Raw genomic sequence first — 17,149 nt, 5'->3', positions numbered from 1 at the left:
GCCAAATAGACACCTACAGAATCTAAGAAAATAGGGTTAGAACAGATTGCTGAGGTACCTGTCCCCAACCGAGTGATTAGTATCTAAGATTCACCCCCAACACTTTGTTCTAGAAAACCTATCTTTCCCTCTTAAGGAATAATCAGATGGCTTTAAGGTTTTGTGTGTTTTTGTTTTAATATCTCTGCTTTTTGCTTATTCTATGTTGTTGGTTAAAAGTTGTTCCTTTTCATCTTAAACAAAATTAGCAGACTTTTCATCACTCTGTGATAGTGGAAGCAGAGGAGGTGATGTGGGGAAGCAGCGCTTTGGTTCTGGGTGGTCAGAGAGAGTGATTCGTGGGTTAGGATTGTGTTCCCTTTGCCGACCATCACGAAGCTAGAAGATAGATAAGGAAGACTAGACCAGCTATTGTTTTGGTTTTTCTTTTCATAACACACCAGCACTTTCAGACAGATCTTTATAAACGTGGATCCTTTTCCTCCTACAGATATGCCAAGTACTATATGGAAAACAATGTTGAAAAACGGACTCTGATAAAAGTCTTTGGGGTCCGTTTTGACATCCTGGTTTTTGGCAGCGTAAGTATCTGCCCCAGCCACTGGCATTTGCATTCCTACGACCATGTTCTAATGATCTCTGTAGTGCCCCAAGAGATGAATGTTTTGATGGTAGTCATTAGCTGGCACTGTGCATCTCACATGTGGGATAAGAGAGGGGGAAGAAATGTCTTTGGGGTTCTGTCCATGAATAGTCATCTGTTGAATACAAGAGGGAGATGGGGAGAAAAATATATAAGATATATAATATTTAACTTTAAAAGCTTTCTGTTGCTTAAAAAAAGGAGAAAAAAATCCCTCTGCAAAGTACAGTAGTTAGTACAGAATCCAACAACTTAATTTGGCTTAGAAAAAAAAGGCTTCTTTAAAAAAAATTTTTTTTTTTAGTTCACATAAATGAAAGGTCCAGGAGCCATTACAAGCTTCGGGCATGGCTGGATCCAGATGGTCAAACATCATCATCAAGAATCTGCCTCCCTCCATAACTTACATCTGTCCTCCTCTGTTTTAACATCATCTCCTGCTGTCACCTCTGTGTGGTGCTGTCAAGCAGCTCCTTATACCTCACCAGTTTAGCAACCTCAACTAATCACTGTGACTAGGGTTACACCATACTCCCAACGGCTGGTGTTGGACCAGCTCTGAGCCAGCCCCTTCCCCAAAGCTACATGGAGCAAGTGTTAGTACACACAGACCCAGGGGAAAGCCCTGGGACTGAAAATCTACCTCTGGAGGTAGAGAAAGACTGAAGAAAGGGGCAGTCCACTCCATTCTGGTAAAAGAGTTTATTAAGGGAAACTTACATATAAGGAGCATCTTGGGCAGCTGCAAGATAAAATGGCCCTCTGAGCCACTTAACTATATAGAGCAAAAAGGAATAGTCACTGGTACTAACACATGAATGCTACCAGCTATCAGGGAAATTACTTTACATGCTTGATGAGGTCAGGATGACAGCCCGTTCCAGGAACCAGCAGCTAGCAGGAGGCAGGGAGGGGTGCTGATTTATGTCAGAATGAACATAGACCGTGGTCAGTCTCTAAGGGAAAGGGTCTGGGGTAAGCAATCTGTTCTAGCCAGTGTCCAGCTCACAGGTCAGTCAGCAAGCACATCATGGAATTGTCCCTTCTTTACACTGAGGATGGACAGAGATAGTTCTCCACAGGAAGACTGGGGTGCTGTCTCCAGAAGAAGGAAGGTGGGGATGCTGGGCATGCAAAACTCAACAGATGCCCACAATACCTTGTCCAGCAGCATATTATTTATGCAGCATGGTGCTAAGAAGCACGAGAATCAATCAGATATAGCTGAGGGAGTAGAAAGGCCATGGAAAATAAGAACCACAAGGACACCTAAGGGAAGACCTTGTGCAGACATTCCTTCCCTTTGATTCCAAAGCAAATTCAAACCACTTTTAGGTAAAGCTTTTCTGAAACCCTCACCTTGTATGAAAAAACAACCTTCAGTGGTTCTCCTCTCAGTGTGTGGGTTCCAGCGCTTCTTTGTTTAAAACATTTATGTTTTCAAGCACATCTTGGAAGATAGAAACAGGACGAATGAGAGTCCTGTGCTCAGTCCCTGCAGTCTCTGTAGCCGTGAACACCTTGGATGCATTTGTCAGAATCACAGAGGCAGACTCCCGCCTCTGCTGGAACCAACACTGACATGTGAGAGCAAAAGAGCACGGCACTGAATTTCAGCCACGTAACCTTTCCCGTTCTGCTCGCAGGGAGGAAAATTTGACATCATTGCACTGATCGTGTACATCGGCTCCACCCTCTCCTACTTTGGTTTGGTAAGGCTTTCTCTTTCCCATGCTTTACGAAAACGCTTTGGCAAAAAGAAGGTTCACTAACGCGGCATTTGTTGGGGTTCTTCCCAGGCCACTGTATTCATTGACTTCCTCATCAACACTTACTCGAATACATCCTGTCAATCCTATGTTTATCCCTATTGCAAGTGCTGTGAATGCTGCGCGGTCAATGAGTATTACTACAAGAAGAAGTGCGAGTCCATTGTGGAGCCAAAGTCGGTAAGGCTCACTGTGTCTACAGACGCCAAAACACTGGGGTGTCCATTAGCTCACTGAGAAATGTGCAAAAATAAGGCCAAAACCACAGGTGTGATCCCAGGGTGGACAAGCCTCTGGACGCCACCCCAATCCACCATTTCTCAGATGAAGCCTTTCGTCTTAGGGAAGGATGGATACAAAAACAGAGAGGAAAGAGAGGGAGAAGAAATTTTTACATTCCGGGACACATCAATTTTATCAGACTTATTAAATGGGTACAGCCAAAAACAATCATGTAATGACTTCAGGGAACAATCTGGCAATGTATAATGACATTTAAATGGGACATACTGAACAGCCTGGCATTTCCACTTCTCCACACGTGCCCTAGAGACACACTTACATGATCACACAGGGAGTATAGTGTACAGGTATGTGTCCACCGCAGCACAAGTCACTGAAGAAAGTGCTTCTATCCAAATGTCCAATCCGTGAACAGTGCATGAAACTAGGTTAAATACATAGCAACGAATGTTGGGTGCTCGTTTAAAAGAATGACGTAGATAAAAATAATAGCCAACACTTATATAGCACTTCAATGTGCTTTATATATATTAACTCACTGAGTCTGCACAACAACCTCATAGATAGATGACACTATTATCCCATTCTACAGATGAGGAAATTGAGGCATAAGAGGGTTACATAATTTGCCCAGTCATATTGCTAATAGGTGGTAGAGCCGAAATTCCAACTTAGGCAGGCTAGTTCCAGAACCCATGTTCACAATCACTATGTTTTAGGTACTTTCAAATATCCAATACATTTTGTTGAGAGGTAAAAAGCAAACTACAGAATGATACATATGGTATGATATAGGTTAAAAAACTACATACCTAAACTAAACTAATTCTATGTATTTTATACATGTACAGATATGCACAAACACATACACATATATTCTATATATTTTTCTATATTTTATATAGTTCTACATGTATTATACACACACACCTCTATATGTGGGGGGTTATATATAAAAATACAAAAAGGCATTGGACATACAAAAAGGGATAATGAGCTCTAACCGGTTTGGCTCAGTGGATAGAGCGTCGGCCTATGGACTCAAGGGTCCCAGATTCGATTCCGATCAAGGGCATGTACCTTGGTTGCGGGCACATCCCCAGTAGGGAGTGTGCAGGAAGCAGCTTATCGATGTTTCTCTCTCATCGATATTTCTAACTCTCTATCCCTCTCCCTTCCTCTCTGTAAAAAATCAATAAAATATATTTTTTTAAAAAATAAAAGGGATAACAATTCCTTCTGGAAAGAAGCCTGGGATGGGGGACTAGTCAAAGGGAACTTTAGCTCATCTGTATTGTTTTGATTGTTTCATTTGGACTTTACTAAGCAGGTCCTCTACACTTGACTCCATGATTTCCTCCCAACCAATAAGAAATCTCTGGAACTTTAAAACATCAGAGTGTTTCTCTGTCTTTCCCTCATCCAAGGACATCCCAGTCCTGTTCTGGCAGCTGAATGCTCAATTCACTGTCCACTGTACATGCATATACAATTTGAAATAAAAATTCATCATTGCAACTAAAAGTAATCACTATTGCCCAGCTGGCGTGGCTCTGTGGCTGAGCGTCAACCTATGAACCAGGAGGTGACGGTTCGATTCCTGGTCAGGGCATATGCCTGGGTTGCAGGCTCGATCCCTAGTGTGGGGCATGCAGGAGGCATCCAATCGATGGTTCTCTTTCATCATTGATTTTTTCTCTCTCTCTCCTTCTCCCTTCCTCTTTGAAATCAATTTTATAAATATACTAGAGGCCCAGTACACAAAATTTGTGCACGGGTAGAATCCCTAGGCCTGGCCAGCAATGAGGGCTGATCTGTGGGGCAACTGTCAGGGCGATCAGGGGACCCCCACTGGCACCCGCCTTGGCCGGCCTGGTGCTGCCCACTCGCTGCCGCCCCTCCCCACCCCACCCCCGGCCACCAGTCACCTCCCTCTACAGGGCAACAGGCAGGGCAATCAGGGGGCCTCCACTGGCACCCACCTTGGCTGGACTGCAGGCTGGGGGCAGCTCCTGTGTTGAGTGTCTGCCCCCTGGTGGTCAGTGCACGTTATAGAGACCCATCATTCTGTCATTCAGTCAATTTGCAAATCAGGCTTTTATTATATAAGATATAGATATAATCACTAATGGCCCAAGATGGAATGAAACTTAATGGAAATATAAATAATTTAAGTTGCAATAGTATAATTTTCTGAAGATAGTCAATCTAGAGTAGCCTAAATTGAGGAAATATAACAAAGAAATTTTACATAGTGCTTGGGGGCCTATAAACATTAGGCAATATGTTGTGGACACTCTAAGTCCACAAATTAAGGTGTATGGGGTTCCAGTTTGGATTCACCTTTAGACTCAGAAATCATTCATTCTTGGTTAGCAAGAGTTTTTGGTTAACTTGTTTAAAAGTTTGCCATTTGCTAAATGGGAATAATATTTGCTTTAGATATGTCCAGGTTTGCAGTTCTTAAGTAATTCTATACGAAAAAAGAAGTAATTTTTTTAAAACTTTCTTTCTCTAGACATTAAAATATGTGTCCTTTGTGGATGAATTCCACATTAGGATGGTGGAAGAGCAGCTACTTGGGAGAAGTCTGCAAGATGTCAAAGGCAAAGAAATCCCAGTAAGTTAAAACATTTAGTCTTCTCTCTCTCTCTCTCTCTCTCTCTCTCTCTCTCTCTCTCTCTCTCAAGAAAACATACTACTAAATATAAACACATCTAGAAATTTGTACAGATCATACTTGATGAATTTTAACAAAGTAAATACAAACACATGCAACCAGCACACAGATGAAAAAAGTGAATATCACTTGCAGAAGTCCTGTTGATGTCTCTACCCTATCACTACCCACCCTTATTCCAATGGTTAGTTTTACCTCTTCTAGAATTAAAAAATATTTTTTTTACTTTTCAATTACAGTTGACATTCAATATTATATTAGTTTCAGGTGGTTACCTCTTCCAGAATTTTATAAAATTTGAATCCTATAGCATATATTCTATTGAGCGCCTGGCTTCTTTTACTCAACATTATTTTTATGAGAGTCATCCATGACATTACATATAGCAATAGTTCATTCTCATTGTTGTATAATTTCTATTTTATAAACATCCAGTTTATTTACCCTTTCTCTTGCTGATGGATAAATTTGAGTAGTTTCCCTTTGGGGTTCATGCCAATGATGCTGCTATGGTAAACATATGGCACCTGAACATATGGAATACATTCAGCTTTAGGAGTTACTACCAGGCACTTCTCTAAGTGGGTGTTCTAATTCACTCTCTCCTTAGCAGTTCAGGCTGTTGGACATCTTCACTAATGTATTAGTTTTCTATGGCTGCTGTAATAAATTACCACAAACTAAGTAGCTTAAAAAAGGACAGAAATGGCCTGTCTCAAAGTTCTGGAGGTTAAAATGTCTGAAACCAGGGTGTGCTGCTGTGAACATTCATGTACGAGAACTTACTCACTTTTAAGGTACTTGACTCAGACTTTGGTGAATGAAGGTATATGTCACAAAGAGTAGACATTAATAAATGATGGCAATTATGATGATTTCTCTTGGAGCACAATAAAGGGATTTGCCAGTAGAGGGAGCCTGGTGGGAAAGGAGAGGAGCGCAGTCAACAAATATTTACTGACTACTGTGTGCTGGGTACTGGCCTAGACATTGGGGATATGACAATAAACAAAACAGACAGGGACCCCACTTTCATGCAGAAGAATTATCAAGTAACCATATTAATTAAAAAGATCCTTTCAGCCCTAACCGGTTTGGCTCAGTGGATAGAGCGTCGACCTGTGGACTCAAGGGTCCCAGGTTCCATTCCGGTCAAGGGCATGTACCTTGGTTGTGGGCACATCCCCAGTAGGGGGTGTGCAGGAGGCAGCTGATCGATGTTTCTCTCTCATCGATGTTTCTAACTCTCTATTCCTCTCCCTTCCTCTCTGTAAAAAAAAATCAATAAAATATATTTTTTAAAAAATTTTAAAAAAAGATCCTTTCAGATGGCAATAAGTACTAGGATGGAGAATCTCATGGTGCAATACTAGAAAGAGAATGACCTGGGAGGGGCATTATCTAGATTGGGTGGTCAGGCTGTTTTTGGAGAGGTGATAATTGCACTGAGGCCTGGCTATTCTGAATTTCATTTTCTAAATCTGTGCAATGGAGATAAGGACACAACTCATGAGATTCTTCGAAGGCTTAAATGAGGCCATGCTCGTAAAAGACTATCACAGTCCTGATACATACATTTAACACATGGTACTGATGTAATATTACATGTAATTTTGTGATTTAATAATGAAATTAAAGAACCTAGAACACTAGGGATTGTCATTGCTGATAGGTTTGGAAACTTGACTTTTCCAGAGACCCTTAATGGACTTCACAGACTTGTCCAGGCTGCCCCTGTCTCTCCAAGACCCACCCCCCATTCCTGGGCAACCAGAGGAAATCCAGCTACTTAGCGAGGAGGCAACACCCAGATCCAGCAGCAGCCCGAGCTGGTGCCAGTGCGGAAATTGCCTCCCATCCCAACTCCCCACGAGTCACCAATGCCTGGAGGAGCTGTGCTGTCGGAAAAAGCCAGGTGCCTGCATCACGACCTCAGAGCCATTCAAGCAGCTCATCCTGTCCAGACGTGCCCTGCAGTTCCTCCTGCTCTACCAGGACCCCTTGCTGAAGCTGGATGCGGATGCCACCAACAACCAGCTGCGGCACTGCGCCTACAGGTGCTATGCCACCTGGCGCTTCGGCTCCAAGGACCTGGCTGACTTTGCGATCCTGCCCAGCTGTTGCCGCTGGAGAATCCGGAAAGAGTTTCCCAAGAGTGAAGGCCAGTACAGTGGCTTCAAGAGTCCTTACTGATGGAACAGAGCAGTCATAGGCAAATTACTTCTGCTTGCACCCCGAGCTTCAGCAGCTAAGATCTGTGGCCAGATTTCCTCCGCTGCCACTCTGCATGTGTCAGAGAGCAGAGAGACCCGGGTAAACAAACAAACCAGCCAGAATCCCTCAACATGGACTGAGAGTCGAGAGATTCAGACGTCTGTCTCAATTTTGCCCCTGGGAAGCTGTGTGATCTAAGGCCTTTAACCTCTGTACCTCAATTGCCTTACGATTCAACCTACTCTCTTACAGAGATATTGGGAGGAAAAATTGAGACAGTGTATACAAGCTTTCTTGTTAATGCATAGAGAGCTTTATGAATACAAAGCAACTCATTATGAGGTCAGACTAGGATAATGTCCAACTATGAACAAACTCTTTGGGTCTTGAGTCCTGGTTGGAGAATGTGAAGGATTCAAAGTGGCTACAAATTCCTTGGCCTTTGTCTCTTAGGACTTGAAGGTTAGGTCTCCCCTTGCATCTGCGCAGCTCTGATTGCTTATCCAATAGTGGAAGTGATGCTGGGTCAGTTTCAAGGTCTTGGTCTTAAGAGGCTGGCAACTTCCACTCCCTGTCCCTTGACACTTGCTGTGCAGGAAGCCAGACCTCAGGTAAAAGTCTGACTATCCTGAGACAGCCCTGCTGTGAGGAAGCCCAAGCAACCATGTGGAGAGGAGAGATGACTGACCAGTCCCAGCTTTCAAATCATACAAGCCCAGTCACTAGGCATGGGAGAGAAGACTTTAGACCCTTCCAGAGCCTGCTAACACGTCTGCAACTGCATGAGACAACCCAAGTGAGAGCTGACCCATGAATGCACAGAACAAAATTGTTTTAAGCAAGTTTTGGGTTCTTTGTTCTACAGCAACAGATAACTGGGACAAGAGAGCAAGCTGGACTCTTGGGGACATAGACTCAGCCCATACCTTCCCTGGTCCTAAAGGTCTCAGGGAGCCTGGACCACCTCTGGAGCTCCTTAGGTGCCTAGGTTCCCATTCAGCAGTTCTGGGAGGGCTGCAGATGGAATCAGGTAACTCACCAGCCCAGCCCTGGAATCCATCCAATTTAACTGCCACGCTGCCCAATACATTTCAATTGCATTACATTTCTACAACTGGAAATAACCACTGCTGTTAAGAACTGGAAAAGGCCGCCTTTAAGCTTTTAATGTCCTGCGCTTTGCAGCCAATTAAAGTAGATGCAGTCTGGATGCTACTCAAAAAGCAACCTATACCCAAACCTTTACCATCCCCATACATCAGCCTCTAAAAATATGCAAATGGACAGTCCCAGGTTCTAGGATCCTCCTGCAAGATTTCCTTTTCATGGTTTTGGCGCTAGAATCAACTATTTCTAAACAACTATTGTGAAGAATAAATAGAGACCACTATTCAACACTGTGACTGATGAAGGACCTGTCAGGTTTTTTATACATACTCTAAGATTTACCATTTTTGATACTTTTAAAAAAACAGCAGCTTTCTTTTGTGATCCAGGATTTTATCTGGCTTTCAACTCAGGAATCAAGCTCATTAGGCCAGATTGCACTGTCATTTTTGCAACCTTTCCAGTATATTTTTAAAAAGTAGATTATATGTATGACTTCTTCAGAATGGAGATTCTTTCTCCAGAATTCTATTAACAGCTACAGATTTCCATTCTGATGGCCTCTGAGTCTTTATGCCTTTATTTTTTGGTGCCTGATTTCTGATGAGTTTCTGTCACCTTGTGGAGGCCCCAGATGGAGGCAGAATTTGGGGTGACAGATAATCACTGGATCCACGTACTGTTCTCCTTCCCTTTCCCCACATATGCTTTAAGTGAGAGGGTGTTGTGTGACGTCAACAGTGTGTAAAATGTCTGACACTTCCTACAAAGACATGCATCATGTTTGAATTTTTATTTTTAGTCTCCTACATAAAATAATGTCATCACCAAAGGCACACCAAGGAGAATCACATTTTGTAGGACCTGTCTTCCTGTACTTCAATCCATTCTTCTGTTAATGATAACTGTACAATACTCACTGATTCATCTCTATATCAGAGATGTGCTTCCTTGTAACACTGATTTCATGCATAATAGGTAATGAACTTGCATTCATCTCCTTAGAGGAAACCATTTTTTAAAACACTTCCTAATTCTAGTTTGGCAATGTAGCTGTCATAACCTGACTGTTTTGATAATAAAAAATAATGTATAATTCATGATTATTGAAGTGTTTCTTTTCCTTCCTTTTCTTAGAATATCACCAATTACAGTTAGCTCGTTCACTGACATATTCATTTGATACATATATATATGTACACATGTACATATATATATGTATATATATATATTCATTAAGGCACTGTGACATAAGATATATATTTGGTCTGTGCCCCCACTTCCTGACACAGAATTTCCATAGGATCCAACTATTTCACTTCTAGGCATATACCCAAAAGAACTGAAAGCAGAGATTCAAATGGCTATCCATACACAAATGTTCATAGCAGCATTACTGACAACAGCCAAAAGATGGAAACAACCCAAGTGTTCATCAACAGATGAATGGATAAACAAAATGAAGAATATCCATAGAGTGGAATAATTATTTGGCCATAAAAAGGAATGAAGCACTGACACATGCTACACCGTAAACGACCATTGAAAACATGCTAAATGAAAGAAGCCAGGCACAAAAGATCAAATGTATGATTCCATTTATACAGAGTACCTAGCCTAGGCGAATTCATATAAATAGAGAACAGATTTGGTGGTTGCCAAAGGCTTGAAGAGGAGGGGAAATGAGGAGTGACTACATAATGATGTGGGGTTTCCTTCTGGGGTAATGAAAGTGTTTTGGAACCTGACAGATATTTTTTGGCGGCTCAGAACAGGATACTGTTGATAGTGATGCTGCCAGCCATTCCTTACATCTCCCTTCGTCTTAGATACATAACCATGGTAAAGACTTTGGATCTCTTCAACTTCTGTACAGTGGGGCCTTGACTTATGAGTTTAATTCGTTCCGAGACCGAGCTCGTTAAGGAGCTCGTTACCTCAAATTACTCTGTCAACTCAGAGCAAAAAATCGGCCGAGAGACAGCTGGTATCTCAAAAAACTCATTAGTCGGGACACTCGAAGTCAAGGCCCCACTGTACATTTACATATATGCATATTTAATTGAGTGCAGGTAGATTATATTCCATGTTAATTTCTTTCGGGGCTACTAAAGGGATATTAGAAAATATTTATCTTAAAAGGGACATTGGGTCTGACAGGTTTGAGACCCACTGATGCAGCAGATAGCACAGAGGATTATCTGTGATCAGCATATAGCCTTTTAGATTAGAGTCAGTTTTTTTTCTGTTCTATAACAGCTTCAGCCTCAAGGATTCCATGGGGAAAGCAAAAACAAAATTAGAAAATAATTTATCATTATTCACTTTTGCAACCAACCTGTTTTTCATTTAGAAAATGAGCTATTTCTAGAGGTATATGTAATTGTACATTTGGTCCACATGAATCTGTTATTTATACAATGACGTATTTCACAAGATCTGTGCCAGGTAAGTGAATCTTACATCTTTCAATGCCTGAACATTTAATGTAAACAATTTTTTCATTTCATCAAAGAATATTGCTTCATCTGACTGGCCTTTTGTGGCTCAAGGCCATTGTGACAAACATCATCTTTACCATGGTATAACCAAATGACACCCTAAGGCACACCGATGTTGGCCACTGCTGGCCTCTCAACTAAATGGTCACAGACTGAAGAGCTTTTTGGAGTTCTCGGCTCTGCTTTTTATAGGGACTTATTTCTCTTGATGGGCTATTATTGCTGTTCTTAATACTGGTGTCCTCAGGCAGAGTGCCTCCCACCTCTTTCTAATTTGCTGCCTTCATACAAACAGTTAACACCCACATTAATGGTGACAGTATATCTTTCATCTCTTGGAACCTAACACCATAACCAAAGTATTTTCAATTCCAACTTTCAGAAGCGTACCAGCTCAAAAAAAAAAAAAAAAAAAGTACATATATTACAAGATCATGGGGTATCTTAAGGGCAAAGGTGAACAAAGTGGGCAGAACCAGGAAATAGAAACTCAACAAAAACCAAAGAGGCCATTTTCTTACTCTCACCTCAGTGTTCCTTTCCCCATCTGCGTCAATCTTTGATCCTGCAGGCTCCCCTCCTTGGCTTCTCCACCAAGACGACTCTGCCATGGCCTTGGCCAGGTAGCTCAGCTGGTTGGAGCACTGTCCTGATACACCAAGGTTCTGGGTTTAATTCCTGGTCAGGGCACATACAAGAATCAACCAATGAATGCATAAATAAGTGAAATAAGAAACTGATGTACCTCTCTCCTTTCCTCTCTCTTTAAAATCAGTATTTTTAAAAAATAGATGACTCTGCCCAGCCGGTGTGGCTCAGCGGTTGAGCGTTGACCTGTGAACCTGGAGGTCACAGTTCGATTCCTGGTGGGCTTGATTCCCAGTGTGGGGCTTAAAGAGGCAGCCGATCAATGATTCTCTCTCATCATTGATGTTTCTCTCTCTCTCCCTCTCCCTTCCTGTCTGAAATAAATAAACTCAATAAAAATATTTTAAAAAATAAAATAATAAAATAAAATATATGACTCTGCCACAACTCCCGAGGTTACTCAATTCAGTTTTAGTCACTTGCAGAGAACAAAGCGCCTCCTCTCTCCCACTGCAACCCTTCCAAAGGAGACCATCAAATTGACTCTGTTTGGGTCAGGTTACCCTTGTGGTTCAATTGATAAGGTCACAGCATAAAAATGGGTGCAGGGGCCATCTCTGTGAGGAAGGGCAGTTTTTAGTGAATACTGTCATGAGTGAACTGGCTTCACATGCAACCAAGGACACCAGATAAGCCAGACTTAGGACTTTATCTAAGATAAAAATACTCTGTGTGAGGGCCTGAGGTTTTCCCCTATGAAGAACACGAGGTTTGGCTCATTATTTTGTGGTATATACTTCTTTTTTCCCCCTGAGAACCTGGTTGTCTACTCTGTTTCTTTTTAAAATTTGATATATAACTCACATAACATAAAATCTGCCCTTTTATTTATTTTTTTTTAAATTAAATCTTTATTGTTCAGATTATTACATTTGTTCCTCTTTTTTCCCCCCCAATAACTCCCCTCCTCCCAGTTCCCGCCCCACCCTCCGCCCTCACTCCCCACCCACTGTCCTCATCCATAGGTGCACGATTTTTGTCCAGTCTCTTCCCGCATCTCCCACACCCCTTTCCCCCCCAAGAATGGTCAGTCCATTCCCTTTCTATGTCCCTGATTCTATTATAATCACCAGTTCATTCTGTTCATCAGATTATTTATTCACTTGATTCTTAGATTCACTTGTTGATAGATGCATATTTGTTGTTCATAATTTGTATCTTTACCTTTTTCTTCCTCTTCCTCTTCTTAAAGGATACCTTTCAGCATTTCATATAATCCTGGTTTGGTGGTGATGAACTCCTTTAGCTTTTCCTTATCTGTGAAGCTCTTTATCTGACCTTCAATTCTGAATGATAGCTTTGCTGGATAAAGTAATCTTGGTTGTAGGTTCTTGGCATTCATCACTTTGAATATTTCTTGCCACTCCCTTCTGGCCTGCAAAGTTTCTGTTGAGAAATCAGCTGACAGTCGTATGGGTATTCCCTTGTAGGTAACTGAGTTTCTTTCTCTTGCTGTTTTTAAGATTCTCTCTTTATCTTTTGCTCTTGGCATTTTAATTATGATGTGTCTTGGTGTGGTCCTCTTTGGATTCCTTTTGTTTGGGGTTCTCCTCGCTTCTTGGACCTGTAAGTCCATTTCTTTCACCAGGTGGGGGAAGTTTTCTGTCATTATTTCTTCAAATAGGTTTTCAATATCTTGCTCTCTCTCATCTTCTGGCACCCCTATAATTCTGATGTTGGTACGCTTGAAGCTGTCCCAGAGGCTCCTTACACTATCCTCGCATTTTTGGATTCTTTTTTCATTTTGCTTTTCCGGTTGGGTGTTTTTTGCTTCCTCGCATTTCAGATCATTGACTTGATTCTTGCGCTCCTCTGGTCTGCTGTCGGGAGTCTGTATAATATTCGTTATTTCAGTCCGTGTATGCTTAATTTCTAGTTGGTTCCCCAATATAATATCGAGGGTCTCATTAGTTTTCTTGTAGATCTCATTAAGTTTATCGGCAGCTTCTAAACAGTTCTTGAGAGACCTTAAAAGTGTGGTTCTGAACTCTATATCTTCCATTGACAATTTTGTCCTGTTTCTTTGTCTCCGCATTTTGTTATGCTTCCTTGGTGCACCCCCTAGTGGTCTTTGTGCGCAGTCTTATAGTTAAACCTTGATTGATGTAGCTAATACCAGGGAGGGTTTGACCTCCAGGCCAAGTGGCTATGAGAATCAGCTGTGTCTGCAGTGAGAGAACTTCTGTCCTCTAGGGAGGTGCTAATCTAGCCTTTGCCTGAGGCTATCCGGCAAATGCCTCTGTGCAGGGCTTGGGCGGGGCGGGTCGCACAGGATCAACAGGTGGGCCGGAGAGAGCAGTTATGGCGGCTCTCAGTCCTGTCCCCAGGGGCTCTGCCTCTCTGAGTCCCAGCACCCGCTGCAAACCTCGGAGAGAAAGCTGCACTCGCTCTGACCGAAGCCAGACAGTCCCGCTTCTCCCGTTTGAGTCTGGGTCCCTAAAGACACGCCTGTATCTGGAGCTCAGAGTCTGCGACTCCCTCCCGATTGAAAACGCCAACCGCGCCCTCCGCCGCCAGCCCGCTCCGTGCACTCCGCACCTCAGAATTTGACTTCAGCACTGCGCCTCCTCTGAGTGTCCGTATGCGTTTCTCTTTCCTCCTAGTTGTAGGACTTCCACTCAGCCAGCGTTCCTGTGGTTCTGGGTGATGGCCGTTCCGTTTTTTAGTTTCACTTTTGAAGTAGTTGTTCAAGGCAGCAAACTCCGGCGTTAACCTATGCCGCCATCTTGGTTCTCCTATTTTTCAAAATCTGCCCTTTTAAAGTGTACAATTCAGTGGCTTTTAGTGTATTTACAAGAGTTCTGCATCTAAATTTTCCAGAACATTTTAATCACCCCAAATGGACGCCTCATACATATTAGCTATCAGTGCCAATACCTCCTTTCCTGGAAACCACTAATCTGCTTTCTGTCTCTGTGGATTTGCCTATTTTGGATGTTTCAAATAAACAGAATTTATACAATACTAGAGGCCCGGTGCGTGAATTCATGCACCAGTGAGGTCCCTCAGCCTGGCTGGCGGGATCTCCGACATCCCCCAAGGGGTCCCAGATTGCGAAAGGGGCCAGGCAGAGGGTCCCCACTGGTGCACAACTGGGGCCAGGGAGGGATTCGGGAGGTTGGCCAGCTGGGGAGGGACTACAGAAGGGCTCCAGGGTGTGTCTGGCTCATCCTGATTGGCAGGATTCCAGCAGCAAGCTAACTTACTAGTTGGAGCATCTGCCCCCTGGTGGTCAGTGTATGTCATAGCAAGCAGTTGAGCAGCCTTAGCATATCATTAGCATATTACACATTGATTGGTTGACCGGATGACCAGATGACTGGACACTTAGCTTATTAGGCTTTTATTATATCGGATGTGACCTGTTGGTGTGGTTCAGTGGTTGAGCGACGACCTATGGACCAGGAGATCATGTTTGATTCCCAGTCAGCTCATGTACCCAGGTTGCAGGCTCGATCCCCAGTGTGCAGGAGGCAGCCAATCAATTATTCTCTATCATCACTGATGTTTCTATCTCTCTCTCCTTCTTCCTTCCTCTCTGAAATCAATAAAAATTAAAAAAGTTGCCCTGGCCAGTTTGGCTCAGTGGATGGAGCATCAGCCTGTGGACTGAAGGGTCCCAGGTTCGATTCTGGTCAGGGGCATGTACCTTGGTTGTGGGCACATGCCCAGTGGAGGGTGTGCAGGAGGCAGCTGATTGATGTTTCTAGCTCTCTGTCCCTCTCCCTTCCTCTCTGTAAAAAATCAATAAAATACATTTTTTAAAAAGTGACCTTTTGTGTCTTGCTTCTTTCACTCAGCATAATGTTTTCAGGGTTCATGTGTTGTAGCATGTATCAACACATGATACATATATTTTTATGTAGCATATAGCTGCATATATTTTTTAGCATATATTAGCATATATTTTTATGGCTAAAACATATTTCATTGTATGGCTATACCACATTTTACTTATCCATTCATCAGTAGACAGGAGTTTAGGTTACTTCCACTTGCTAGCTATTAGAAATAATGCTGCCATGTAACATTCATGTACAAGTTTTTGCATGAACATATCTTTTCAATTCTCTTGGATATATATACACCTAGGTGTGTGTGTGTGTGTGTGTGTGTGTGTGTGTGTGTGTGTGTGAGTGAAATTGCTTGGTCATATGGTAATTCTGTTTAACACTTTGAAAAAGTGTCAAACTATTTTCCAAAATGGCTGCACCATTTTACTTTCCCACCAGCAATGTGAGGCTTCCAATTTCTCCACAACCTTGCCATTTTTAAAAAAATATGTATTTTTATTGATTTCAGAGAGGAAGGGAGAGAGAGATAGAAACATCAATGATGAAAGAATCATTGATCGGCTGCCTCCTGCAAGCCCTACAGTGGGGATTGAGCCTGCAACTTGGGCATGTGCCCTGACCAGGAATCGAACCGTGACCTCTTGGTTGATAGGTCGAGGCTCAACCACTGAGCCATGCAGGCCGCCCGGGGACCCTCGCCATCTTTTTAATTGCCTGTTTTGAGTTATAGCTAAGCCAGTGGGGTGAGGTATGTCATTGTGATTTTGATCTGCATTTCCCTAGTGACTAGAGATATTGAATGTGTTACACACCCTTATTGAGCATTTGTGTACCTTCTTTGAAGAAGTGTCTACTCAAATCTTTTGACCATTTTTCTCACCTGGCTCAGGCTGCCTCCTCCCCCGTCCTGCAACTAAGGGAGCATCTGAACCGGCTCAGGGTGTGCCTGGCTTCCAGGAGGGGCACTGTACAGGGTGTGCGGCTCCAGCTCAGGGCTCCCAGGGCACCTGGCCTGGCGTTTAGGTCACCCCCCGCCCCGCCCCCAGAGGCTGAGAGGCAGCACGGCCCCCCACCTACACTGTCCCCGCGGGCCCCGCCCCCAGGCCGCTCGGAGACCCTAGACCCCCTCAGGGGGTTGCTCATTACCCCTCCTCACTCGACCTAAGCGGGCCACTCCTTCTCCTCAGCCCTCCTGAGGGGTCACTCAACCCCCTCCCTCCGTCCCCCTGAAGGCGCGGGTCGCTCGTCCTCCGCGGTCCTCTCGAGAGTGTGTCTGTCCCCCCGACTCCCCAGCCTCCAGAGGCGTCTCCCGTATCCGAGGGGGAGGTCCCACCTACCGCCTGGCGGGTCCCCCACAGGCGCGCACCGCCTCCTTCCGAGCCCTCCTCCGCGTGACGTCGCCGCGGAACGAGGCTCCGGGCGAGACTCCAGGCGGGGAGGGGCGGGGCTCCAGGAGGGAGGGAGCGAGTCTCCTGGCGGGAGGGGCGGGGCTCCAGGCGGGGAGGGGGGGCTCCAGGCTGGAGGGGGCGGGGCTCCTGGCGGGAGGGGGC

At 43.7% G+C, this 17,149-nt stretch overlaps 1 protein-coding gene and 1 long non-coding RNA gene across 5 annotated transcripts in view; one reads left to right on the top strand and one right to left on the bottom strand.

Moving 5' to 3' along the window:
- Positions 1 to 9,737, top strand: part of P2RX7 (purinergic receptor P2X 7) — a 40,864-nt gene extending 31,127 nt beyond the window's left edge. For all 3 annotated transcript variants that reach the window (XM_036354019.1, XM_036354020.1, XM_036354018.1), the window contains 5 exons: positions 491 to 581; positions 2,290 to 2,355; positions 2,443 to 2,592; positions 5,174 to 5,275; positions 7,031 to 9,737. In XM_036354019.1, coding sequence (XP_036209912.1) covers positions 491 to 581; positions 2,290 to 2,355; positions 2,443 to 2,592; positions 5,174 to 5,275; positions 7,031 to 7,528 — 907 coding nt within the window. In that variant the 3' untranslated portion in view covers positions 7,529 to 9,737. The remainder of the gene's footprint in view (positions 1 to 490; positions 582 to 2,289; positions 2,356 to 2,442; positions 2,593 to 5,173; positions 5,276 to 7,030) is intronic.
- On the bottom strand, positions 580 to 17,033 carry LOC118678387. 2 transcript variants are annotated; one of them, XR_004974877.1, is made up of 5 exons: positions 16,937 to 17,033; positions 11,685 to 11,835; positions 6,126 to 6,253; positions 2,975 to 3,079; positions 580 to 758 (listed from the first exon to the last, which is right to left on the bottom strand). It is a non-coding gene; the product is annotated as an uncharacterized LOC118678387 (long non-coding RNA). The 2 variants fall into 2 exon arrangements; XR_004974878.1 differs by lacking the exon at positions 2,975 to 3,079.
- Positions 17,034 to 17,149: the final 116 nt, after the last annotated feature.

The sequence above is a fragment of the Myotis myotis genome, unplaced genomic scaffold (assembly GCF_014108235.1).
Source record: "Myotis myotis isolate mMyoMyo1 unplaced genomic scaffold, mMyoMyo1.p scaffold_m19_p_20, whole genome shotgun sequence".
Taxonomy (NCBI): domain Eukaryota; kingdom Metazoa; phylum Chordata; class Mammalia; order Chiroptera; family Vespertilionidae; genus Myotis; species Myotis myotis.
The sequence above is the reverse complement of the archived record's forward strand: the minus strand, read 5'-3'. Positions and strand labels throughout refer to the sequence as shown.